Source organism: Callithrix jacchus, chromosome 13, assembly GCF_049354715.1.
Source record: "Callithrix jacchus isolate 240 chromosome 13, calJac240_pri, whole genome shotgun sequence".
Lineage (NCBI taxonomy): Eukaryota > Metazoa > Chordata > Mammalia > Primates > Cebidae > Callithrix > Callithrix jacchus.
The window spans coordinates 31,953,280-31,981,006 of NC_133514.1; the positions used below are offsets into that span (position 1 = coordinate 31,953,280).

General features: G+C 41.1%; 1 protein-coding gene across 1 annotated transcript; it reads right to left on the bottom strand.

The window, feature by feature from the left end:
• Positions 1–27,596, bottom strand: PPP2CB (protein phosphatase 2 catalytic subunit beta). Its single transcript, XM_002756926.6, has 7 exons — positions 27,081–27,596; positions 14,919–15,128; positions 12,862–13,035; positions 9,250–9,339; positions 8,978–9,139; positions 5,934–6,052; positions 1–690 (listed from the first exon to the last, which is right to left on the bottom strand). The coding sequence occupies exons 1-7, from the start codon at positions 27,180–27,182 to the stop codon at positions 618–620; spliced, it is 930 nt and encodes a 309-aa protein (XP_002756972.1). The 5' UTR covers positions 27,183–27,596; the 3' UTR covers positions 1–617.
• Between the last annotated feature and the right edge of the window lie 131 nt (positions 27,597–27,727).

Sequence of the window (27,727 nt, forward strand, 5' to 3'; positions counted from 1 at the left end):
TTTTTGTTTAAAATGAAAAGTTTATTTGCTGAGTACACCAAATAGGATGCAAGCACTGTCATGACAAATATACAGAAATATGCAGATCAACATAAAACAGTAATTTAGTTTAAATGAAGGAAAATCTCTTTAAATGTTATGACAACATACTCCCAAGAAGAACCTTTTCTTCAGTTAATTATATATTTCAATAGAATAAAGGATAATGGATTAGTGGACGTTAGTTTGTGAATTTTTAAAAAAAATAAAACTCCGACTCTATTAATCCATGCCAGTTAAACACTATAACTAAAATTTCCAAATAAGCGCAAAAGGAGATGAAGCAGTTAGTTACCTTTTTTGGTTGAACAGTCCAGAGGAAAATGGTTACTATAAGTACAGCAGGCAAACTGTTAGACTGACCTATCTAGAACATAGTGTACTAAATTTCAGTCTCAAATTGTGCTAAATGCTCATCATTAGTATGGCACATTTGGTCCATGATGTGGTTTAATGCCAAGACAGATCCCAATTTGTTACAGAAACACATAGATTACTGTTGCTTTTTGTTTTTAAATACATATATTTAAAAAGCCAGGTATACTTCCACATACAAAGGCAGGTTTCCCAGGAGAAATTTATAGGAAGTAGTCTGGGGTGCGCCGTGTAACATGAGGCTCGCCACGACGGGGCGCTGGGTCAAACTGAAGGCTGTAAATGGCCAAAAAAAAAAAAAAAGGGGAAGCAAATAAAGGATTTGACTTTGCAAAACAAACAAATGAATAAAGAACAAGACACTGGAGCAGAAACAGCAGTCCTGCTTTCCCACCACGACTCTACATCACCTACGGCTGGAATGACCAGGGGTAAGTCACTGCAGATGCTCCCATCCCCACTGTCTGCTTCATGGGGCTATCATGAAAATTTAAGAAGACAGAATGTCTGGTTTGATGCCTGGAACAACTTTTAAATGTTATTAAAAAGCTTAAACAAAGATTAAATAAGTTTAAATAATTATAAACAGTAATGAATATTCTTTAATAATATCAATTATTATTATTTAAAAGTAGTGAGAATAAACATGCTTCTTATACCAGATTTTAGGGAGAAGCATTCAGTCGTTCACCAGGAAGTATGAAGTTAGTGTGGGTTTTGAGATATCCTTTATCAGGTTGAGGAAGTTCCCCTGCATGACTGTTTTCTTGAGTGTTTCTGTTATGAAAGGATGGTGAGTTTTTCCAATTGCTTTTTGTGCCTCTGCTGAGATGATCATGGTGTTTTAAATCCCTTTATATTAATATAGTTTACTATATTGATTTCCATGTTTTGAACCAACCTGGCATTCCTGGGATAAATCCCACTTGCTCATGGTATATAATCTTTTTTTATATATTGCTGGATGCAGGCTGCTGGTATGTATGTTGAAACATTTTATGTCTGCATTCTTTTTTTTCGAGATGGAGTTTCACTCTTGAGCCCAGGCTGGAGTGTAATGGCACAAATCGGCAACCTCTGCCTCTCAGGTTCAAGCGATTCTCCTGCCTCAGCCTCCAGAGTAGCTAGGATTACAGGCATGTGCCACAAGGCCAGGCTAATTTTTTGCATTTTCAGTACAGATGGGGTTTCTCCATGTTGGTCAGGCTGGTCTCGAACTCCTGACCTCAGGTGATCCACCTGCCTGAGCCTCCCAAAGTGCTGGGATTACAGGCATGAGCCACTGTGCCTGGCCATTTATTTGTATTTGTAACAAATACTGGTCTTTTTTTTTTTGCCTTTGTCTAACTTTTGGTATCATGGGTAATAATGCAGGTCTGACAGGATGAACCAAGTAGTCCTCCTCTTCTGTTTTTTGGAAGTGTTTGTGAAGGTTTGGCATTAATTCCTTTTCATTTTATTTTTGAGACAGGGTCTCACTCTGCTGCCCAAGCTGGAGTCCAGTGGTGTGATCATAGTTCACTGCAGCCTCCACCTCCCTGGGCTCCGCTGACCCTCCCACCTCAGCTTCCTGAATAGCTGGGACTATAGGCTGAGCTACCAGACTTGGTTAATTTTGTCTTCTTTGTAGATACAGGATTTTGCCATGATACCTAGGCTGGTTTTGAATCCTGGACTTAATCTGCCTGCCTTGGCCTCCCAAAGTGCTAGGATTTCTGGTGAGAGCCACCATACCTGGCCAATTCCTTTTTTAAATACTTGGTGGACTTCATCAGTGAAGTCAATTGGACCTGGGCTTTTATTTGTGGGGAGTTTTAATTTTTTAGTAATTTATTTATATTCTTTTAAATTAAATAGAGACAAGGTCCTGCTATGTCGTCTAGGCTGGTCTCAAACTCCTGGCCTCAAGCAATCCTCTTGGCTTGGCCTCCCAAAGCTGGGATTTACAGGTATGAACCACCACACTGGCCCCCTATGTTCACATTTAAAAGGTCATGCAGATCTCATATTTCTTGAGTTAGTTTCAGTAGTTTCTTTTTAGGAATTTGCCCATTTTATCTAAGTCACTTAATTTGTTGGCCTACAGTTACTTACTGTATTCCCTTATAATCCTTTTTATTTCAGTAAGGTCTCTAGTGATTTGGTAATGTCTTTATTCCTTTTTTTCTTGGCCAGTCTAGTTAAGGCTTTTCAAAGAATCAACTTAGGGTTTTATTGATTGCTCTCTAATGATTTTCTACTGTTTATTTCATTTACTTCTACCCTAAACTTCATTTCATAAGCTTACACCAGGTTTAGTTTACTCTGCTTTTTCTAGGTCTTCAGGTATAAAGTTAGGTTACTAATTTGAAATCTTTATTGTTTATTTATTTATTTCTGAGACAGGGTCTTAGGTGTTGCCCAGGCTGTAGTGTAGTGGCATGATCTGGGCTCACTGCAACCTCTGCCTCCCAGGTTCAAGCAATTCTGCCTCAGCCTCCTGAGTAGCTGGAACTACAAGAACGTGCCACAACACCAGGCTAATTTCTTGTATTTTTAGTAGAGATGGGGTTTCATCATGTTAGCCAGGATGGTCTCAATCTCCTGACCTTGTGATCCGCCTGCCTCAGCCTCCCAAAGTGCTGGAATTACAGGTGTGAGCCACCACACACGGTCAAATGAGACATCTTTTATAGTCTAGCATGTAACATGTTTCATGTTTACTTGAGAGGAATGTATTCTGCTGTTGTTATAGATGTCAGGCATACAGTTTACAGTGTTGCTCAAGTCTCTTCTATTGCCTTGTTCTCCTGCCTAGTTGTTCTATTCAAGAGAAACAGTTTCTTTTTTTGAGACGGAGTTTTTGCTCTAGTTACCCAGGCTGGAGTGCAATGGTGTGATCTCAGCTCACCGCAAGCTCCGCCTCCTGGGTTCAGCCAATTCTCCTGCCTCAGCCTCCTGAGTAGCTGGGATTACAGGCATGCGCGCCACGATGCCCAGCTAATTTTTTGTATTTTTAGTGGAGACGGGGTTTCACCATGTTGACCAGGATGGTCTCGATCTCTTGACCTCATGATCCACCTGCCTCGGCCTCCCAAAGTGCTGGGATTACAGGCTTGAGCCACCGTGCCCCGCCGAGAAACAGTTTCTATTGCTTAGTTTTTCCTTGTGTAGAGGTCATACCTTCTTGTTCCTTCCATAAAAATGGGACATTAAAGATAATATATTGCAGTTAACTCTGGAATTCAGGTCACTGGGGACTGATCTTGTTTTTTTGGTGGTTTATTTTAATTTTTGTTTAGTGCCTTAGCTGTTAAGTCCACTTCCCCAACAGTGTACAGCCCCTGCAGCCCTGTTCAGATGTTTTTACTTGGGGGTTTTTTTTTTCAGATGGAATTTTGCTCTTGTTGCCCAGGCTGGAGTGCAATGGTGTGATCTCAGCTCACCGCAACCTCCACTTCCTGGGTTCAAGTGATTCTCCTGCCTCAGCCTCCCGAGTAGCTGGGATTACAGGCAGGCACCACCATGCCAGGCTAATTTTGTAGTTATAATAGAGATAGAATTTCTCCATGTTGGTCCAGCTGGTCTTGAACCCCTGACCTCAGGTGATCTGCCCGCCTTGGTCTCCCAAAGTGCTGGGATTACAGGCATAAGCCACTGCACCTGGCCTGTTTTAATCTTTCAGCCTGGTTACTGAGAGGCTGTCTTTGGGTACGCGCATAAGCCACTTACTGATAAAGGTTGTACTTAAGTTCCCTTGGCCAGTTAGATCTTAAAGCTCACCCTAATGACCACTGGAAATGTTATGTGACTTGCAGATTGCTATTGAAGCTGAAGGAGTTTACATTTTGGCTTCCCATTCAGCCAGGGACTAATAGCTTGGATCGTCCTTTTCCACTCAGTCCAGAGAGGATGTAACCTTGGGCATGCACATATGCTGCCAGACTGTCAGGGATGACGGTGATTTTATTTTAAAGCCTGGCTTCCTAGGAGGTGCCCCTGGGTCGGAGTAATTGATTATTCAGTCAATGATTAGAGGTTGTGTTTAAGTCTCACACACCAGTGAGGGTTACACCATTTGTTGATCAGTCTACTTATCCATTCCCCAGGGCTGCCATAACAAATTACCAAACTGTACAGCTTATACAACAGGGATTTATCCTCTCAGAGTTCTGGAGGCTACCACTCTGAAACTAAGGTGCTGTCAGGGCCATGCTCTCTCTGAAGGCTCTAGGAAAAATCCTTCCTAGCCTCTCCCCAGCTTCTGGTGGCTCTGGCAATCCCTGGCTGGTGGATGCATCACTTGAATCTCTGGCTTCACACAGCATTCTCCCCTGTGTGTTTCTTTTCGTCTTACTAAAATGCCATTCGGATTGGATTTAGGCCCACTCCAATCCAGTATAATCTAATCTTTAATAATTATATCTGCAAAGATCCTATTTCTAAATAGCATCTCATTTTCAGGTTCTAGGTGGATATGAAATTTTTTTCTTTTGGGGGAGACATTATTCAACTCAGTACAATCTATGTCTGGGGGGACATTATTCAACTCAGTACAATCTATGTCTGGCTTGAGAATCTCACAGAATAACCCACATCCTACTCTGACTGCTCCTGAGTGGCTATGGCTAGTGCCTGTGCACAGCCTTCCTGTCCCCCAGAGATGACTGTAATCCCAGAAGGGCTTTTCTTGGCTTTTTCCCTGGTGCTATCTGTTGAAGAACTTGTTGCTCTGCTCTTTTGCATGTCGCTCCTAGTATCATAGGTGCTATAACAGCCCTTTTAATTGGTCTCCACCATGACATCCACTGTTTGCCACAAAGCACTCAGATTTGGAATTCTCCATCATCTAAGTAAGGTAAGTCCTCTAAGGCAGAGCTGAAGAACTTCTGTGACCTGACTTTCCTCCTGAGCAGAACTTCTGTGCCACTGTGTACTCAGGGATACCATCTGGTTTATGAGCAGGTGCTAGGGTAACAGCATTGGGAAACCCAGGATTCTCATCTGCCGTCCATGCCTGGAGCACAGCTTCTGGTTCAGGAGCTGGGTCAGGGAGGGGGCCTCAGCCTGCTTGATGGCATCTACCAGGAGTAGAGCTTCGGTAACTCCAGACTAAGAGAGCTGGCATCTGATCTCTGGGAGTGAAACCACAGCTCCAACACTGGGTGAAGAGGGGGATCCCTTAGCTTCCTGACTATACCCACCCAGAGTAGAGCACCTGTAGTCATTTCTGTGAGAGGAATCTGGGAGGATTTGGAGGGAGCAAGTCATAGCTCAAATGCTAAGACTACTATTACTATTACTGAGATTTAGTAGGTCTTTTTGAATTAACTGTTTCTCCATCTACGATATGCCCTTAGGACAATTTCCAAAAGCTTTGAAAAATTATTTTTAAAATAATATTCTCCAGCCAATGGCTGTTTTTGCTGGGGAGGGCATTTGCCCTTATCCTACCATTTCAGAAGCAGAAATCTATTTCTAACATTTAAAATTTTCCTTCTGAAATTAAGTATATACAATTAAAATTTACAGTTACTCACAAGGAATATTTTAAAGTGTCATCTAATTCCATGATAGCAGCCTGGTTCCCACAACGATAACAGTAATTGGGTGCACTGAAAATGGTAACCACATTCCGATCATGACACCAATTGTATCCCTGCAGTATAAAAACAAATTCAACATTTCATTACAGTATTAGGATTCTGACACAAACACATTTAAAAAAACTAAATTCAAAAACTACAAGTACCCTCTGTGGAAATGTAGTCGGTCTACATTAGTTTATGAGGGCTCCATCTTTAACAGTTTGTGTACCTATACAGAATGCTGTGCAATTCTTGGGCCCAGGGTTTTGTTAAATGCAGCTCGCTTATTGTTGTTTTGCCTTATCTATGCTTGAGATCTTGGCAAGGCTGTGTACTAAATTTTTTCCCAAAATCATAATACATTTCTTAATTTTCCCTTATGTCAATTTTTGCTTTATATATTTTGAAGCTACTACTAGGTAAACACAAATTTAAAATACTTTCTCCCTAGAGAACTGGGCCAGTTTTCATCAATAATCTTTTTATTTCTAACAATGCCTTTTATCAGAACCTATCTCATCCATACACACACACACACACACACACACACACACACACACACACACCCCGCCCCCCCCCCCCCCCATGGCCCAGGCTGGAGTGAATTGGTGTGATCTAGGCTCACTGCAACTTTCGCCTCCCGGGTTCAAGCAATTCTCCTGCCTCAGCTTCCTGAGTAGCTGGGACTGTAGGCGCATGCCGCCACACTAGGCTTATTTTTTGTATTTAGTAGTAGAGACGGGGTCTCTTGAACTCCTGAGCTCAAGTAATCCGCCCACCTCAGTCTCCTAAAGTGCTGGGATTACAGGCATGAGCCACCGCACCTGGCCTATTTGCTATTTTGATTATCTACTTTATACACTAACACACCATTTTCTAACTGTTACCTCCAGTTTGTGGTGTCTTTTTTTTTTTTTTCTTGAGACAAGGTCTCATTCTGTTGCCCAGGCTGGAGTGCAGTGGTATGATCATAGCTCACTGCAGCTTCAACCTCCTGGCCTTAAGTGACCCTCTCACCTCAGCCTCCCAAGTAGCTGGGACAACAGACATATGCCACCATGCCCAGCTAAGGTTTTGACTTTTTTTAGAGAGATGAGGTTTCATTATGTTGCCCAGGCTGGTCCGAAACTCCTGGGCTCAAGAGATCCTCCCACCTTAGCTTCCCAAAGTGCTGGGATTATGGGTGTAAGCCACTTTGTCCAGCCAGTCATTTATGTTTTAGGTGTATCCCAAGTAACAGCTGAATTTTAATTATTTATTCAATCTGAGAGTCTCTTTTAGGCTAAAATTTTAGTCTATTTCTTATGATCACTGGTATCATTAAATTTATTTTTACTATATAAATTTGCGTTATTTATCATGCTTACACCCTTTCTCTTTGTCTCTACTGGGCAGGTAAAGTTTTCTCTAACATCTTGAAGCTACTCCCTACTAGTCTGGAGGGCTTATGTTCCTTTTATATTCCCTTAGTAATTGTAAAACAGTTAATATGATAATGGAGAAATTTAGCAGACATCATCCTTTTTTGCTTCCCAAGAGGGAGTCTTGCTCTGTCGCCAGGCTAGAAGGCAGTGGTGCAATCTCAGCTCACTGCAACTTCCGCCTCCTGGGTTCAAGTAATTGTCCTGGCTCAGCTTCCTGAGTAGCTTGGACTACAGGCACGCGCCACCAGGCTCAGCTAATTTTTTCTGTATTTTTAGTAGAGAAGGGGTTTACCATGTTGGCCAGGATGGTGTTGATCTCTTGACCTCATGATTCACCTGCCTTGGCCTCCCAAAGTGCTGGGGTTACAGGTGTGACCCACTGCGCCTGGCTGACATCATCTTAACTAAGCAATTAAAGTTACCACCACCAGAACTGACACAAGCAGATTTGACATTTCAAATGTGCTTTGATATGATGCATGGAAAAGGACACACCATCTTGGTATGGCAAGACTGCCAAAAATGCATACGATGACTCCTTAACTGCAAGGAAACATCAGTCAAACTCTACCTGAGGGTATTTCTGTCAGATAAAATGCTCTTACTCTTCCAAAATGTCAAGAATATGGAAAACAGGCCAGGCGCGGTGGCTCAAGCCTGTAATCCCAGCACTTTGGGAGGCCGAGGTGGGTGGATCATGAGGTCAAGAGATCGAGACCATCCTGGTCAACATGGTGAAACCCCGTCTCTACTAAAAATACAAAAAATTATCTGGGCATGGTAGTGTGTGCCTGTAATCCCAGCTACTCAGAAGGCTGAGGCAGGAGAATTGCCTGAACCCAGGAAGCAGAGGTTGCGGTGAGCTGAGATCGCGCCATTGCACTCCAGCCTGGGTAACAAGAGCAAAACTCCGTCTCAAAAAAAAAAAATAATAGGGAAAACAACAACAAAAAAAATCAGGATTTCCACATCACAGTAGAATGAACACAACCTACTCTTTGGATCAGATTACGCACATACAGTATGCACAAAATTAAATTTTGCTATGAAAGAAATTAGCGAGATAATTAGCAAAATTTGAGTAAAGTGTTCATATTAAATAACAGTACTCTATGAACACAAATTTCCCAACTGTAATAACTATATGGTGGTTATGTGACAGCGAGTCCTTGATTCTACGAAATATACATAGAAAACTGGGAGTAAATGAGTACTTGTCTGCAACAGAGAGTCAAATGGTTCAGAAGAAAGTGTGAGGAATGAAGAGGAAAGGAGACACAAAATGATAAAGCAAATACAGTAAAATATTTAGCATCAGGAATTTGAATAAAGCATGCAGGGAATTTTGGGGTACTATTTTTGTAACTTTTTTCTAAGTCTCAATTTCAAAAATGTGTTATAATTCTGCTCTGGGGTACCAGTGCTTTCCCTACTTGCTAAAACTAGCAAGTTTTTCCTCTTTTCAGATTGGTAATAAATGGTAAGGAATGTTTCTTAGTTAAGCCATGATGCTTTATTACAGAAATACATATTAATCTGAAGTAAAAATCATTCTATAAGGAAAGTACATACCTCCATTACAAGCTGGTGGGCACGAGAAACCAGTGTGAGACCATTGGCATGGTTAAAGGTTTCAGAAATGTCTTGTCCAAATGTGTAGCCAGCACCACGTGGTGAAATACCCCATCCACCACGATCATCTGGATCTGACCATAACAGATCACACATTGGGCCCTGGCCAATAAAATTAAGTACATGTTACAAATTACTACCAGTCACACTTTATCTTCCTCACAATGTGGTTATATTTTGTTTTCCTTTCTTCTTTTTTAAACTAAGCTTACCTCATGAGGAACTTCCTGTAAACGATCCAGGGCTCTTATATGATCCAGTGTGTCTATGGATGGAGAGAGGCCACCATGGAGGCAGAATATCTGTTTATGAATTAACAAAAGGGAATGTGTTTGCTTTACTAATTGCTAAAAGTTAACAGAGAGTAATGATTAAAAGTGTCTGTTCAAATAGTGCCAACATTTAAACATATTTTGTCCATCTGTTTTTCTTTATAATCCTAAATATTTTATATGGCGTTCCTTCCCCCTTCTCTGGTCAATGGTATTCCCATCCTTGGGAACTGCCATAAAATTTCATTTTCTTTCTTTCTATAGTGATGGAGTATTGCTGTGTTGCTGAGGATGGGGTGCAGTGGCTATTCACAGGCACGATCACAGTGCAATGCAGCCATGAACTCCTGGGCCCAAGCAATGCTCCCGCCTTGGCCCCCTGAGAAGCTGTGATTACAGGAGCATGCCACTGCACCCAACTGCGCTTACAGCTTCTGTGGGTTATTGCTGAGCTCTACAACTTTTTCTTTCTCTTACAGCAAACACTCTGATTCCTGTTACTGGCTACAATAAATTTTCAGTTTTCTCATATTTTATAAGTACATAATCAAGTCATTTGTAAAAATATTTTGTTGTTTCTTCTCAATGTTTATACCTTTTAATTCCTTTTATTGCTCAGTGCATTGGCCAGGACTTCTAAAACAAAATAGAATAATACAAATCTTTTGTTTTTTGTAAACTGTTTTCAAATACTACGTTCTACGTGTTCTGAATCAGAATAACAAATACCACAATACTATGCTCAAGGTATTCTGAGTCAGAATAACCCAAGTTTTAACGAGCATTTTCTTTCTCTTTTTCTTTTCTTCTTTTTTTTTGAGGTGTAGTTTTGCTTTTGTTGCCCAGGCTGGAGTGCAATGGTAAGATCTCGGCTCACCACAACCTCTACCTCCTGGGTTCAAGCAATTCTCCTGCCTCAGCCTCTTGAATAGCTGGGATTATAGGCATGTTTTTAGAAGAGCCAGGTTTTTTCCATGTTGGTCAGGCTGGTCTGAAACTCCCAACCTCAGGTGATCTGCCCACATCAGCCTCCCACCAAAGTGCTGAGATTATAGGCATGAGTCCTGATGAGAAGGATCCAATGTTTTACTGATAGTAAAACCAGCATTTCTTTACCCACTTATTATATTTTATAAAATAACTGCTGAGCTTTGAATCATAAGTATAGGAATTTTTTTTTTCCCAAATGATTTTGATATGATTTTATTTTTCTGTACGTGCCACATCTGGTTTGGCACTGGGGTTATACTAGGCATACAGTGTGAGTTTTGAACTCTCCATGTTTTCCCAAGTTCTAGAACACAGAAATTGTATGTTCCTTATAGGTTTGGTAGAATTAGCCTATACAACTATCTAGACCTGGTTACTATTAGTAGTTTACTTATATTGGACTAATTTCTGCAAGCCAATTTTAATAACTGGTATTTTACTATAGTAAGCAACATTCAGCTTTTCGATTGTAGTGCAGTAAAGCTGCACCTATTCTTGTGATACACGAGCTTCTGTACAGTTATAATCATACCTTATTACATTCCTAGAGCTTTGTGTCCTCCCTGTTTTCTTCTAGATCAGTTTTGTCCACTATTATTTCTTTTCTAATAACTTTTCAGAAAGAGCAAAAGGAAGAAAGAGAGGAGTGGAGGAAGTAAAAAATACACAAAAGCTCTACTAATGCCCCCGTTTTAAAAACTAGATCCTTCATCAAAACTGATAGGCTATCTTTTAAAAATCATTCTGTCCAGTAATTTTATTATTTAATGAAGACTATGTTGCTTCAAAACAATTAAAAACAACCTTAATTAAAATTTAACATCTTTCAAATTCACATTTTCTTTTAACAAGTCTATGCAAAGTATTGTCCTTTCAAATTAATCAGGGCAGTGTCTAAAATCATGGCTGAGAAAACAGACTGTCAGAATTAGAGAAGGTTATAACCAAATTATATTCCCATGAGCAGTCTAAGAGAGAATTTATTACATTCTTGACAACTTTTATAATTAATTAGATAATTAATAATTATAATGGATTTTTTATAATTTAAGAATTATAGCATTTTATTATATGTTTTATATTTATTTATTTTTTGAGATGGATCCTTGCTCTGTCACCCAAGCTGGAGCGCAGTGAAGCGATCTCAGCTCACTGCAACCTCTGCCTCCCAGGTTCAAGTGATTCTCCTGCCTCAGCCTCTCGAGTAGCTGGGACTACAGGTGTGCACCGCCATGCCTGGCTAATTTTTGTATTTTTGGTAGAGATGGGGTTTCTCCATGTTGGCCAGGCTGGTCTTAACTCCAAATCTCAGGTCATCTGCCCATCTTGGCCACCCAAAGTGCTGAGATTACAGGCATGAGCCACCTTGCCCAGCCTATGTTTTGTATTTAATTTTTTTTTTTTTGAGACGGAGTTTCGCTCTTGTTACCCAGGCTGGAGTGCAATGGCGCGATCTCGGTTCACCGCAACCTCCGCCTCCTGGGTTCAGGCAATTCTCCTGCCTCAGCCTCCTGAGTAGCTGGGATTACAGGCACATGCCACCATGCCCAGCTAAGTTTTTGTATTTTTAGTAGAGACGGGGTTTCACCATGTTGACCAGGATGGTCTCGATCTCTTGACCGCGTGATCCAGCTGCCTCAGCCTCCCAAAGTGCTGGGATTACAGGCTTGAGCCACTGCGCCTGGCCCTGTATTTAAATTTAAATCAGTTCATCCTTACTGTGATTATCTCTAGAAATTGAGATAATAGGAAATTTGCATAATTTCTTTTTATACCTTTGACTGCTTCATGGTATGTCTGCCATACTTGTTACAGGCAGACATAGCATTTGCTTCTTTTTCCTTTTTTTTGTTCTTTGAGATGGGGTTTTGCTGTTGCCCAGGCTAGAGAGCAGTGGTATGATCATGGCTCACTGTAGCCTCAACTTCCCGAGCTGCAGAGATCCTCTCACCTCAGCTTCCTGAGTAGCTAGAACCACAAGCACACACCACTACGCCTAGCTAATTTTTAAATTTTTTTGTATAGACAGGGTCTCACTACATTGTCCAGGCTGGTCTTGAACTCCTGGACTCAAGCGATCCTTTTGCCTTTGCCTCCCAACGTACTAGCCACTGTGCCCAGCCAAGCATTCACTTCTCACGGAAGAAGGTATAATACACAATGTAACACTTGCAATTTCCAGAAAAACGGGAATGAAAAGTTTTTCATGGTAACCAGCACTATGTGTATATGCAGAGAAAGTTTTAAACATCTTGCTTTACTAGTACTATATATCAGTGTCAAGCATTTATTTATAATGTTTATCGATATCTTAAGCACATAGCATATTCTTTGGTCAAAAGATTTACACACATATCTGAGAACAACAGGAAAATTTGCTGGTCCAAATGTACATGAAACTTACCACTTCCCTGCTTTGAAATTTTAAGTATAAGGTGAGGAGGAGGAAAAGGCTAAAGAGATGCAGAAAAGCATGTCATGTAAATCTAAACCCTAACTTACCAATAGTCAATCTTTGCCTTCATTTACTTCCTCCCAAGATGTAAGCACACACATACATACCTGCCCATCTACTAAAGCTGTAAGTGGAAGATAATCAAAGAGATCTGTAAAATATTTCCAAACATTGGCATTCCCATACTTTCGCAGACATTCATCATAAAAGCCATATACTTGAGTAATTTGTCGGCTTTCGTGATTTCCTCTCAATATTGTAATGCGTTCTGGATAACGCACCTGGAAGAAAAGGAATAAAATCACATAGTAAAGTCAGATTTTTACCAGTGTCATGTGAAGCACAGTAGTCTCTGATCCATTTTTAAAAATGGCTCTTGAGGCCACCAGTAAAATTAAATGTTAATTTCATTTTCAAAATAAAAAAACTTGCTTATTCATATTCATAACCAGGTCTTACTGGTTAACATTTGACATATTTGTTATCCTTTTTCATCATGTTTATACCACCCTCATCAAAACCTTTAACTAATATTTATATTACTATAATAAACTTGTATCTGATACTGTTTCTATTATCTTCATCATCAAATTATTATTACTTTTCTAAATCTTTCCAGAACACTATGACTTCTTACTGCTGAATGAACAGTGAAAATCACAGGTTTGAAACTGAGACAAAGTCCTCTACAGATTAAATTCTTCCCTTTTCAATTTGTATTTTCCACAGGAAGATTGGATTTGCCAATAATAACACAAAAACAGGCCCTTTACAAAACTGGGCAAGATTTCAAATGTATTAATAGTTTCCTTTCTATTACAAAACAAAAACATAAGCAACTAGTCAGGAATGTGTCTGATAAGAAATATGATAAAGCACTGGATTCTGCAAATCAAGCAAAAAGCTGCAAGTATTGACTTCAATTCATATGCATTTTACTAAGCATATGTTACGTGTCTAACAAAAGTTTGGTGCTATAAAGCCAGGTGCCAGGTCTACACAAGTACAGTCATGAGCTTGCAACGTTTTTGTTAACAATAGATTACATGTATAATGTTGGCTGGAGCAACAGAGTATACCACACAGCCTTGGTGTGGAGTAGGCTATACCACCTAGGTTTAAGTTCGAAAGATGATAAAATTTTTGGAATGCGTCATTCCAAGATAACAAAATCACCTAAAGACACATTTCTCAGAATGTATGCCTGTAGTTAAGCGACCCATGACTGTGTAATATATGTGTTCTGCTGTTGAGGGTCTAATCTCACCGAGGAGATATGTAAAAGAAGTAATACAAGGCAATAAGCCCCTTTTGCAGCATAAATAAGGGCTGGGAGAGTAAGTTTCCTCATAGTAATTTAGAGCAGAAGGAATAAAGCTAAAATGGTTGAAGGATACACGGAAGAAGTGAGAGACCTGAGCTGAGTCTTGGCAGAAAGCCTAAGAAATCAGGGACAGAGTAACCTCATGGGGGAAATCGCATAAGGAAATAAACAGAGTCAAGAGCACTGAGTAATAAGAAACTTTGATATGAGGTGAAATTTATGCTACCAACCACTGGCATGCAAATTCAGACTAGAGTATAGAAGGCCAGGCAAGGAGTGTGAGTTTGATTCTATAGGCAACAGGCAACCAAGAGGAAGTAACAATATAAAAGTGTCAAATAAAAGAGATTTCATCAGCCAGCATATGCCAGGTGGACTGGGGAGGTGGGGGAGGAGAATTAGACCTTAGAGGCAGAAATACTAGTTACTAAGCTATTGCAACAATTGAACTTTGAAGAGATAAACGGTGTGGTAAAAATAGAAAGACACAGGAATAACATAGACTTTTCAAAACAAGGATTTAAAAAGACCTGTTTGACTCAATATGATCAATATAGCAGGTAACCCAAGACTTCAGCTATGGATTACTCAAGAGAATGATACATTTACCAGGAATACACACAAGTTAATGTATCCTTTTCACCTCTCCTTAAAAAAGATGTAAAACCAATTATTATTTTAAGGGGCTATAAACTGAATGGACCATAAAACAGATGATATGCAATCCTGTCATTCTTGCCTTTTATCCACATTCTTGCCTTTTGCCTGGTTTAAATCTTGAAAACAAAGAAACAAACAACAACCAAAAAAAAAACAACAACTGAATTTCGATAATCATACCTTTAATGCTACAAGAAGAGTCACAGTCTCCACTGAATAATATCCTCTGTCTACATAGTCACCCATGAATAAGTAGTTTGTATCTGGTGATTTTCCACCAATTCTAAAGAGTTCCATAAGATCATGAAATTGACCATGCACATCTCCACAGACCGTAACTGGGCAACGAACCTCTTGCACATTTGATTCTTTTGTTAAAATTTCCTTTGCCTGTTAGAAAAGTGAAATCAACAATTAAAAAAAAATTCTATCACAAAGTTAAAGTATCATTTCTTATCTATTAAAAGAAAATTTTGGGGAAAATAACACTTGAAATGTGCCTTATAAAAACATACATGAAAACGAAACCACAATGAGATACCACTTTACTAGAAAGGCTATAATAAAAAAGACAGTTAGTAAGTGTTGCAAACATGTAGAGCAATTGGAACCCTCATACGCTGATGGTAGAAACGCAAAATGGTACAGCTGCTATGGAAAACTGCCTGGCAGGTCCTCCAAAGTTAAACCTAAAATTACCATATCATCTAGCAGTTCCGCTCCTAGGTATATACTCAAGAGAAATGAAATCTGGTTTATACATGTTCATGGCAGCATGATTTGTAGCAGCCAAAAAGCAGAAACCACCAGATGTTGATCAACTGATAAATGGACATAATATATCCATACAATGGAACGGTTATCCAGCCATGAAGAAACGAAGTACTGATACATGCTACAACTTTAAAGACATTATGCTAAGTACAAGTCAGTCACAAATGGTCACATAATGTACAATTCCATTTCCATGAAATGTCCAGAATAGGCAAATCTCTGAGGCAGAAGTTCTGTGTTTTAAAAAAAATAATCTTATTATTCACAAGTTTAAAAAGTCAATGAAGAAAAAAGTCACAAATTATTCAAATTCTTGTGTAAACATTCTTACACCAATTTATAGGCCAACCTTGAATACCTTTATTCCAATTATTTTATATTTATGGAATTAAGTTCGAACATACCATTAGGTGGCCCCGAAGTACAGAATTTATGCTTAAACACTGACAAAAAAAATGTTCTGACTAAATCAAAGCTCACTAACAGCTCATCTATATAGCCTCTTTGCCTGTAACAGCAAAAGACCCCAGAATCAGGAAGAAAAATTTAAAAGCTTCTGAAGTAAAAAAACAAGACATCATAAAAGCGTATATGTACCTCCCCACTAACCCACCTGAAGAATCTCTTAGGCCTTACTGTGGACCTGTTATCTACAAAATTCCAACAAGCTATTTACCGAGTTTCCAGGTCCATGACAAATTAGAAACAGAAAACCATGAAAATAAGAGGAAGAAACAACCAGATGGCTAGAGTAGCTAAAACAACACAGGGCAATGGGGAGTGGTGGCTCATGACTGTAATCCCAGCACTTTGGGAGGCAGAGTGGGGAGGATGGCTTGAGTCCAGGAGTTTGAGACCAGCCTGGGCAACATAGTGAGACCTCTGGTCTTCACAAAAATTTAAAAAATAGCTGGGCGTGGTGGTGTATGTGTGCCTACAGTCCCAGCTATTTAAGAGGGTGGGGTGGGAAGACAGCTTGAGCTGGGGAGTTCAAGGCTGCAGTGAGCCACTCTTAACCCTGGGCAACAGAGTGAGACAAAACAAAAAAAGGCAACAACACATTACAATAAAAGTCAAACAGGATGAAGCTTAAAGTAGAGCCCAGTAAGTAGATGATAGCTCAGACTGGTGGAAGAGTGCAATTGTAGGAACCCACAATTCTCTGCCCCTTCAGTGATTTGATAATCTGAAGAATATGTGAAAACTTGAATTTTGAGTTTCACTGTATGCTCCTGCTGCTGTGCATTTTTGTCAATAGACTTTAACACTAAGCTGAGGGATACTCAACCCGTAGTGATTTTCAAAATATACAATAGTTTGTATATACACTATAGGAATCACACAGTTACTCTAGCCCCAGATTACTTTGTGCCAACTGGATGCACCCAGCACAGACTTTTAATCTGAAGCAACTCTAAACAGGAGGGACAATGACAAGTTCTATTCCAACAGAAGTGTTCTCTCCAGTGTTCTAAAATATTTCTAAGGTATAATTTTGACTGTATCTCTATAGCTTCCCTTAATTTCTGCAAAGTGTTCATGCTTGGTTCTCCAGCTTTTCTTTTGTTTCTAGTCTACTACATTTTCTTCTACAGATGCCCTTTCTGCTTATAGCCTGGTAAGATTCCCAAGAGTTATGACAATATAGCCCATACTTTCTTCTCCTTGCCTGTAATTAATTAGAATGAGATTATATGCACTGAAGTCTTCCAGAAAACATGGGATTTTCAGTTTTAATCTAACTGTGTAATCTTAAGGCCTTTATACCCTTCAGTTTCTTTTCCTGAGATCACAAATTAAACAATAATTTTATCAGAAGCCAAGTTTATTCCACAGACAGTTCCTAATACACCACGAACATTCCACACCCCACGTTTTTTTTGCATATGAAGAACATGGCCGAGGAGATTATATACAGAAACGTAATAATGGTTGTCTGGGAGGTAGGAGGGCAGTGGATAGGGAAGGTGGGTGGAGTGCATTTGCTTTCTTTTCTACTTTTCTGAGGTGCCTGCAATATTTTTTTTTGAGACAGGGTCTCGCCCTGTTGCCCAGGCTGGAGTGCAGTGGTGTGAACATGGCTCACTGCAGCCTCGGTCTCCTGGGCTCAATCAGTCTTCCCACCTCAGTCTCCCAAAATGCTCAGATTACAGGTCTGAGACACCGCGACTGGCTGCTCGAAATTTTAAAAAACAAATTGTGTATTACATTTTCAAACGAAAAATACCTGACTTCTTAAACTTCAAAACAAATCCCAGATGATACTAATTATAAAAACCACTACAGTGTTATATCCACACAATAAAAAGGAATGAAAACATGGGTTTTCATGGAACCCGTGTTTTCCAGATACATGCTGCAATATGCAGGAATCTTGGAAATATTATGCTAAAAGAAAGAAGTCAAACACAAAAGACATAACCCTGGAAATGAAATTCAAATCAAAAGTACAGAGAAGAGGCTGGGCATGGGGGCTCATGCCTGTAATCCCAGCACTTTGGGAGGCTCAGTCGTGCATATCATTAAGTCAGGAGTTCAAGATCAGCTTGGCCAACATAGTGAAACCTCATCTCTAATAAAAATATAAAAAATTAGCTGGGCGTGGTGGCAGGCGCCTGTTATCCCAGCTACTCAGGAGGCTGAGGCAGGAGAATCGCTTGAACCTGGGAGGTGGAGGTTGCAGTGAGCTGAGATTGCACCATTGCACTCCAGCATGGGTGACAGTGCGAGACGCCGTCTCAAAAAAAAAAAAAAGTACACAGAAGAACCAATTGTGGGAATGCTGACAATGCTGCTGTTGGAGAGACCCCAAATATGCAGCTAGAACTCAGAAACACGCATAAACTTAGTGACATAAAGAAGTGAAAATGCAAACTTAATGCATAAATGTGGAAAATGATTTTGAGAGCATAAAGATATACCAGAAGAAGTGACGCTAGCAAAAATCTCCTTCATAGTATTCTCAGAGGTATTCCACGAAACTGAAAGCACAAAGGAGGCTGGGGGCAGTGGCTCACACCGCCTGTAATCCCAGCACTTTGGGAGGCTGAGGCAGGAGGATCACTTGAGCCCAGGAGTTCAAGATCACCTTGGACAACATGAGGAGACACTGTTTCTACAAAAAATGAAAAACTAGCCAGGTGTGGTGGTGTATTCCTGTAGTCTCAGCTACTCAAGAGACTGAGGCATGAAGACAGATGGAGTCCAGGAGTTCAAGGCTGCAGTGAGCTATGATCACGTTACTGCACTCCAGCCTAGGCAACAGCAAGACCCTGCCTTTAGGGAAAAAAAAAAAAAGGCAGCTTCCTGGACCTGCCCAAGACATAGTCAATCAGTCTCTGGAATGGAGTGAAGAAACCTGAATTTTTTATTTCCTTCCCAAATGATTCTTACATACACCTAAAGTTTAAGAAAAAGATGGATGAACTACAGAAAAATGCTAAAACTTGCACAGTAAAAATTATACACATACGAACTAGAAAAGAATATTTTAAACATTTAAAAATTGCTAACTTTTAATTTCAAAGAACTTATACAATAAAGAAAAGATAAAATACAGTTTTTTTTTTTTTCTTTTTGAGACAGAGCCTCACTCTGTTGCCAAGGCTGGAGTGTATTGGCACAATCTTGGCTCACTACAACCTCCCCCTCTTGGGTTCAAGAGATTCCCCTGCCTCAGCCTCCTGAGTAGCTGGGATTATAGGCGCACGCCTCCATGCCCAGGTAATTTCTGTAATTTTGATATTGACAGGGTTTCACCATGTTGGTCAGGCTGGTCTCGAACTCCTGACCTCATGATCTGCCCACCTTGGCCTCCCAAAGTGCTGGGATTATAGGCGTAAGCCACCGTGCCAAGCTGACAAAATACGAAATTAAAACAAAAAAAGAATATGCCAACTGGAAAATTCCTTCACATTGTACACACTCCGGAATTCTGATAAATCTATCCTTGTTTTCTTCATGTATTTTGGTATTGCCGTGTATTTTTATTAAGGTTCTTGTCCCTTAGAATTTGTTATGGAATAAAAATCTGTGTAGTGAAGAATAACCTCATCCAAATAGAGATCTAGCCTTTTTGCCCCTTGGATTTCATGCTTGGTAAAAAGTCACTCTCTGCCTGGGGGCTCTGACCTGCAGACTGTTAACAATGTGACTTATGATGCGGGCTTTGGGTGACTCCATTATTAGTTTGGTCTCTGGAGGACTGGAGACTACAGATGTCAGTCCCTCTTGTACTCTGCCCTATGTGTCTCTTCCCTTGGCTTAAATTGTATTCATTCCCTGTAATAAACCATAATCATGACTATAACAGCTTTAAGAGAGTTCTGTGAGTCATTCCTGTGAATCACTGAACCTGAGTAGTTTTGGGAACCCACTGAACTTGTAATTGGTGCCAAAAGTGAGGCAGTCCTGGGGAGAGTTCCCTGTAATTTACAGTTCACTAAACTTTGTTTTTTATTTGTCTGCTGTTCTGAAGGTACATCATGACTAAACTTTTGAAGATGGTGTCAGAGGTGAGAACAGAGTTAGGGACTATGCCTTCTAACTCTTGCAAAATTCTTTTTTATTACAAAAGTAAACCACATTATAAAGAATTTGGAAGGTTTTCTATGACCACCCTAGTAAAAAAAAAAACAAACCAGCCTCTTGAATTCAAGCCTATCACTGTCCCCATCTTTTGCTTTTTCCCAGCAAGAATCACTGCCTGGTGTTCATTAATGATGTCCCTGCTTCACAGCTGAATCTCTAGTACCTTGAACTGTCTGGTACATAATGGTTCAACTCAACTCTGTGGAATGTATGGGATAAATACATAGTGGCAGGATTTTGTCAACCACTCTTCTCTTTTCTTCCTCAATGCCCACAGGAACAAGCGCCTCTTTTGCTACTCAAGCCAAGTCGAGAATGCACTGAACCAATTCTGAGTGCTCCTCATCTAGGACATAAATATCATGTGGAACTCTTTTAAAGGAAGATGAAACTTTATTTCCCTTTCTATAAAATGAGATTTTGAGCAAAATTAAACTACCCCCTACACACTATCTTGGACATTAAACAAAATCCAATTATGCTATAAAGTTAATTAAAATAAGCTTTCTTTTAAGACTGAATAGGTGAGAACACTTAAATTCACCTCCCCATCCCAGTCTGAAAATGAAAATGACTCTCTTTGTATATTTGTATAAAATATTCACTTAATAGATCCCCAGTGGAGTTTTTTTGCACATTTTTGGTGTAACATAATGCTGTTATATCGAAAGTCAGGAATCTCAGGTTGCACCTCAGGATTGTCTTTTAATTCTTTTGATAACAAAAGTATCTCAGTCAAAAAACAGTTTACAAGGAACGATTACAGACATTTTAAATTACAAAGGACACAACAGCAAACCAGTTCTAAGCTTGAGCGCTTGAGCTCTCCCATTCTCCAGAAAGGAAACGGAATCTGTAATACACAAAACTCCAGGTCTAATATGATTATTAATAAAATTTAGACTTGAAAAGTAACGTACATTAAGGAAGAAAAGACTTCTTCATGCAAGTTTCTTTAAATGATGTGGATTAGGTTTGATTTCACTACATTTACTTGAAGGAAATCAGTTCAGAATAAAAAATTTCTATTTAATACAGACTCAGATTTCTCATACAGATTATGTCTGTAATTTTAATAACATTCTTCTTAGAAAACACTACATTAAAAAGTAATCTAGGAAAATAAATTAAGCATTAATTCCATCTTCAATTTCTGGCATTTTCATTTCCGTTTCCTTTTACCAAAGAAGGGCTTCATTCACCAAGTCTTTTATAGCATTTGTACTGAAAAGACTGTGAAGAAAAAGTATCTGCAGGATCTTCAAATAAGAATAAAAGCACACACTGCAAAAAAATACACAATGAAAAGAAATTTTACACTGTAAGTATGTAATCTGACATGTCATATATAAAGTAGAAAAATGTAACAAAGTCCACTTTCCCGTCATTAGCAATAGTTCATGCTAGTCTAGTTATATTTAATTTACCTGTCCACAGAGAGGCTGGCTTAGGTAAGCAAGTTCAGTCACCAGAATTGGGTCTTAACCCTCTAGTTCACTGTACTCATGCCATTCCTCCTTACAGTAAAAAAAAGGAGCTATTTTCTTTATCACTGTATTATAGACTTTATCAATGAACCCCCAAAGCTGGCACTAATTTTTGCTTAGGGGAAGTTAAAAATGGAAGTACCAGTTAGGCATGTTGCCGGTCAAGACCACTATTTTTATTTTTTTAAGCTGTAATCAATCACAGAAAGTAATCTAAAATATTTTTCTCAATTCACAAAAATCACTCATTTTTACCAGGGTCTGATCCTCATTAAGATGGTTTTGGGCATTCAGGAACAAGCACTATTTCACATTAGGAATGGAGTAAGTCATATCCTAAAGATATTTCTGCTTATTTCAAGGCTAACGCCAAGACTCAGAAACATTTCTGTCAGTTCAATATAAAATTTACATATTTATACTCCTACACAAGCCTCAACATTTTTCTCAATAGGTGCTTTATAATCGTCAGAATAAAGATCTGCCAGCACACAAACTGGCTGAATTTCCCTCCCTACCTAAAGAATCATCACCAAAGTTGTTCAGTTATGTAGAATGTATCAGGTCAAAGAGCTTAACATTTTTACTCTTTCTGAGACAAGAGTTAAATACAGTTCTAATCACAGAGTGTCCTGATCAGTGTCAGCCTGGCTCTCTAGGCACACAATCTTCTAAAATAACTGCATATTGCTGATGCAGGAATGAATCACAGAAGCAATTTCTCTGCACACAAAAGAAGAGTCAAATTCACAATCAGCTTCAAAAGCTGGATTGCTAATTTAAGTTAGTGTTAAGAGCTAGTCTTCTCAGAAGACATGCCTTGCTATTTTATGCAAACAATTTTTCACCAGGCGCAAATTAACCTTGGCAGCCAGACACATCACACCATTCATACTCTTATTTTTTGTAGTCATTCACCCACTGGCACTAGGATGGATTTTATTTTTGCTACTACCTCAAAATAAGCATTTACTAGTACTACTCTGATCTTGATTTCAGTGGACTCCTTCAGTTTTTAGAGAATCTGAGTTAGAATAGAAATTTAAGGGAAAAACCACCATCACACAATGGAACTTTCTATAGAATAGTATTTCCAAAAGAATTAAAAAATTTAAAATAAAACCCCAAAATCTAATCGCAAGGCGTTAAATCACGATGATTTATACAATTAGGTTTGACTTTTTATTTTTCTCATACATTCTTTCCATATGCCTGCCATTCTGGCCCTGGAAAGGTAGGGCAAGTATTAAGTAGACCAAGTCAGGAGTAAAGTTACTTCACGTAACTGCTATTAATCCCAGTACTGTGTGGTTCACATTACAGAGAACTTTTCAGGGTTCTATAGCCACTATATACAAAAATCTCCTTTGAAGTCCATTTACCACAGAAGAGTCACATCAGCACATCTATTTATTTTTCATTTCTTTACAAAAGAAAATGGGTAATACTTAATATTAAAACGTTCAGTCTTTCTTCATTTAACATTCACTGAGTGCTTACTTCTCATTAGGACTTTACATGGACAATATATATATATATATATATTTTTTTTTAAACTGCACTCTGTCACCCAGGCTGGAGTGCAGTGGTATGATCATTGTTCACTCTAACCTCTGCCTCCCAAGGATTCTTGTGCCTCAGCCTCCCAAGTAGCAGGGAGTGCAACACTACAGCCAGTTCTTTTTTTTTTTGGAGACAGAGTTTCGCTCTTGTTACTCAGGCTAGAGTGCAATGGCGCGACCTCGGCTCACCGCAACTTCCGCCTCCTGGGTTCAGGCAATTCTCCTGCCTCAGCCTCCTGAGTAGCTGGGATTACAGGCACACGCCACCGTGCCCAGCTAATTTTATTTTGCATTTTTAGTAGAGATGGGGTTTCACCATGTTGACCAGGATGGTCTCCATCTCTTGACCTCGTGATCCACCCGCCTCGGCCTCCCAAAGTGCTGGGATTACAGGCTTGAGCCACCGCGCCCGGCCCGGTTCTTTTTTTTTTTTTAAGTTAGATGCAGGGTTTGGCCATGTTGGCCAGGCTGGTCTCAAGCTCCCGGCCTCAAGTGATCTACCTGCATCAGCCTCCCAAAGTGCTGAGATTACAGGCATAAACCACTGTGCCTGGCCAATGGGTAGTATCCTAGCACGTACAAACAACCCCGGAGGACTGGTACACATTATCTCTGTCATAAGGAATGAGAGGTGCAGAGACTGACAGCTAGCAAACTGTGAAGCAGGACGGGAACTCAGACAGGCTGAATGCTACACTTGTCATGTATGAACAAGGAGGATGGGGTAGGGATACAAACTGGAACTAGGGACTAAGGTCTGAAACATATATACACATACACAAACCACAAAACTAGGTCACAGCTGCCAGAAGAGGGCTGCAAAACTAACCATGGCTCAAAAGAGTAGAAAGAAATAAGTATTATCAAAATTCTCCATCTCATTGGCAACTCCATCAATGGGGGAAGAGGATAAAGAGAAATGAATTTCACTAACAAATTTTTTTGCGGATAAATATAAATATTCAAAGAAAAAAATGGGCTGGGAGTGGTGGCTCATTCCTGCAATCCCTGCACTTTGGGAGGCCAAGGCAGGAGGACACTTGAGCTCGGAAGTTCGAAATGAGCCTAGGCAACATGATGAGATCCCATACAAAAAAATAAAAAAATAAAAAAATAATCCTGGTGTGGTGACACGTGTCTGTGGTCCCAGCTACTTGAGAGGCTGAAGTGGGAGGATCCCTTGGGTCCTGGAGGTCAAGGCTGCAGTAAGCCATGCTTGCCCCACTGCACTCCAGCCTGACTGACACACCAAGACTGTGCCTTAAAAAAAAAAAAAAAAAAAAAAAGCTGGTAAGATACAAGAAATCTTTTTTTTTGAGACGGAGTCTCACTCTGTTGCCAGGCTGGAGTGCAGTGGGGCAATCTCAGCTCACTGCAACCTCTACCTCCTGGGTTCAAGCGATTCTCTTGCTTCAGCCTCCAGAGTAGCTGGGACTACAGGCACGCACCACCATGCCCAGCTAATTTTTTGTATTTTTTAGTAGAGATTGGGTTTCACCATATTGCCCAGGATGGTCTTGTTCTCTTGACCTTGTGATCTGCCCTCAGCCTCCCAAAGTGCTGAATTACAGGTGTGAGCCACTGCGCCTGGCCGAGACAATCTTAAATATACCTATAAAGTCCTAGGAACTGTTAGTCTGATTTATTTAGAAGCCGAAGGAAAAAAAAATCTCTTTTGACAAATACAGAAAGTTTCACAAGTGATTGACACTCTGGTGTGATTATTTCAAGGTATAGTAGTGGTACAATATTCTTCTCTAGGAGTTCATCTTAAAATTATTAGAAAGTCAATGGGGGCTCTGCACAGGGTTCACGCCTGTAATCCTAGCACTTTGAGGGACTGAGGTGGGCGGATCACTTGGGGCCAGGAGTTCCAGACTAGCCTGGTCAACATGGCGAAACCCCATCTCTACTAAAATCAGCGCATGGTGGTGGGCACCTCTAATCCCAGCTACTCGGGAGGCTGAGGCAGGAGGATTCCTTGAACTCAGGAGACGGAAGCTGCAGTGAGCAGAGATGGCACCACTACACTCCAACCTGGGTGAGAGAGTGACATTCTGTCTCAAAAACAAAACAACAAAAAAAGAAAGTCAATGGGAAAAACAGATTCAAATAACACTTTGCCCATAACTTCAAGTCTGCATTCTGATGTTCATAGCAAGGTTAACTGACTCAGCTCATTTCAAACCTGTACAATTCACTTCACATTAGAGCTTGAGAAAGATATTTAAAGTATAAATTTTAAGACACAATAAAATGAATGTTTACTGAAGCCACAAGTAAGCAGTTTGTTTCAGAAAAAGAAAAATACCACTTGCTTGGCACTTCTATTTACAAAAATAAATTCTTCGGTGTTAACCAATAGTTACTTAATACATAAAGGTCTCAGGCAACATTATACCCGTTAAAAACACTATTTTAACTTAACACTATTAGTGCTTCTTTTCTAAGTAAATTTCATGATTTTAAGAATGTCCTAAAATAAGACTAACAAAAAATTGTCCTTTTCTTGTGTATTTCTGCAATATCATGATTTCTAAGCGTTATGGTTAAAAAAAAAAAAGTACAGATTATGTTAAAAATAAATAACCTCGTTACTTCATGGACTTCAAGTGGGAATTTTTAACATGAAAAATATTTAGTCCATCTTATAAAGGATAAATGTGGAAAATTAGACTTTAAAGATGGAGAGATGGAAATGATTCCAGGGGTTAAGACAACAAGGAATATAGTATTTATAAAGTGAAGATCACTTTACAAACTCATGAACGATGTACAAGAAAGAATTGACCACCTGCAGGCGTTATTCTTCGGAAAAGAAAAAACTTTATATTAAAATGGAGAATAATTGTCTGAAAAGTGCTATCATGCGTGAAAACGCACACCCCACCTCATTTCCAGCAAACACGGTTCCCAAACTCAAGACCCGCTCTCGTTTAGGAAAATCAATGCTTTACTTCCAAGAGCGAGTGAAGGCAAAGACCAGTCACCATCTGTTTCCACCAAAGTCAACCTCTATTTTAAAAATCGCAGCTGGCCATCACGCCTACCTCTCCACAAACAAACGCTTGACACATTAAAGAGCCAGTAATTTTTTTTTTTTTCTTTTTTCGGAGACAGGGTCTTGCTCTGTCGCTCAGGCTGGAGTACAGTGGCGCGACTTCAGCTAACTGCAGCCTCCACCTCCTGGATTCAAGCGAACCTCCGGCCTCAACCTCACGAATAGCTGGGATTACTGGCACCCGCCACCATGCCCCACTAATTTATTTTTTATTTTTTTTTTTGTGGAGACAGGGCCTCACTATGTTGACCAGGTTGGTCTCTTAACTCTTGGGCTCAAGCAATCCTCCCGCATTAGCCTCCCGAGTAGCTGTGACCACAGGCGTGAGTCACAGCACTTGTGAGTGATTTTTGAGGTGCCTCGTTCGCCTGACAAAAATTCTACATTAATTAACAAGTTCATTAGTAGGTACGACATTCTGGTTAATTTTAGGTGCATTTTCAGAGACAGCATTGCTCCTTTTCGGACGCCGCTCTCGGTAGCCCACTCGGGACATGCTGGAGTGGCAGGAACTCCCCAGGGGAGCGCAGGCAACCTGACCAACCTCAGGCTCGACTCCGGGGGGCGCGTTTCCCTTTCCGTCCACACCCGAGCCCCCACGCCCGGGATCTGGGCCGCCGGCCGCGGGCGTGGGGCGTGTCAGCGCCGAGGCAGAGGCGCCGGGCGAGGGCAGTCCAACGCTCCGGTCCCTGACCGGCCGGGCCCGCCGCCCGAATGGAGGCCGGGGCTGCAACCCCGCAGGCCCCCGGTGGGCCAAGCCGGGCCGGGAGCGGACGGGCCTGGGACGTGCAGGAAGGAAAGCGGCGGCCGCGGCCCATCCCAGCCCCGCGCTCTCGCACTCCCGCACTCGCCCCCGCGGCGCCCTCACCTTCTCGCACAGCGTCCGCACTTGGTTCTCGTTCAGCTGCTTACACTCGTTCAGCTGCTCGACCCACTGGTCCAGCTCCTTGGTGAACGCCTTGTCGTCCATGGCGGCCCGATCCCGATGCGGATCCCGAGCCCCTGCCCCGCAGCCGCCCTCCCCCCACCCCACCCGCCCCCGGCCCCGGCCCGGGCGCCGCTCCCCTCTCCCTCCGCCGCCGCCGCCAGATCCCACTGGGGGAAGACAGAGCTAGGGAGGGCGGCCGCGGGCCCCGCGCCCCGCCCAAGCCCAGAAGGCGGTTCCGAGCGCGCGGCCTGGAGGAGACCCCCGCCCGCCCTTTCTCGCCTGGCCGCGCGCCGCGCGAATAGGTGAAGGACGCGGGGAGGTGCCGGGGAGCGCGCCGCGGGTTCTCGGCCAACTCCCGCTGGACGAAGGCCGTCCGCCGCCACCTCACACCCGCCGGCCTCTACAGGCTATCTTTCCCCTTCTCTCGCTCTTTCTCTCCCCTCCCTCCAGGTTTCCGTCATCGCTCGGGCATTTCCGCCGGGAAAAGGCGAGCAGGCGGCACCGCCCGCCCACGGCGCACTAGGAGCAGAACAGCGCCCTCGCTTGGCCTGGCGGAGAAACGGTCTGAGGAGGCCGGGGTCCCTCCT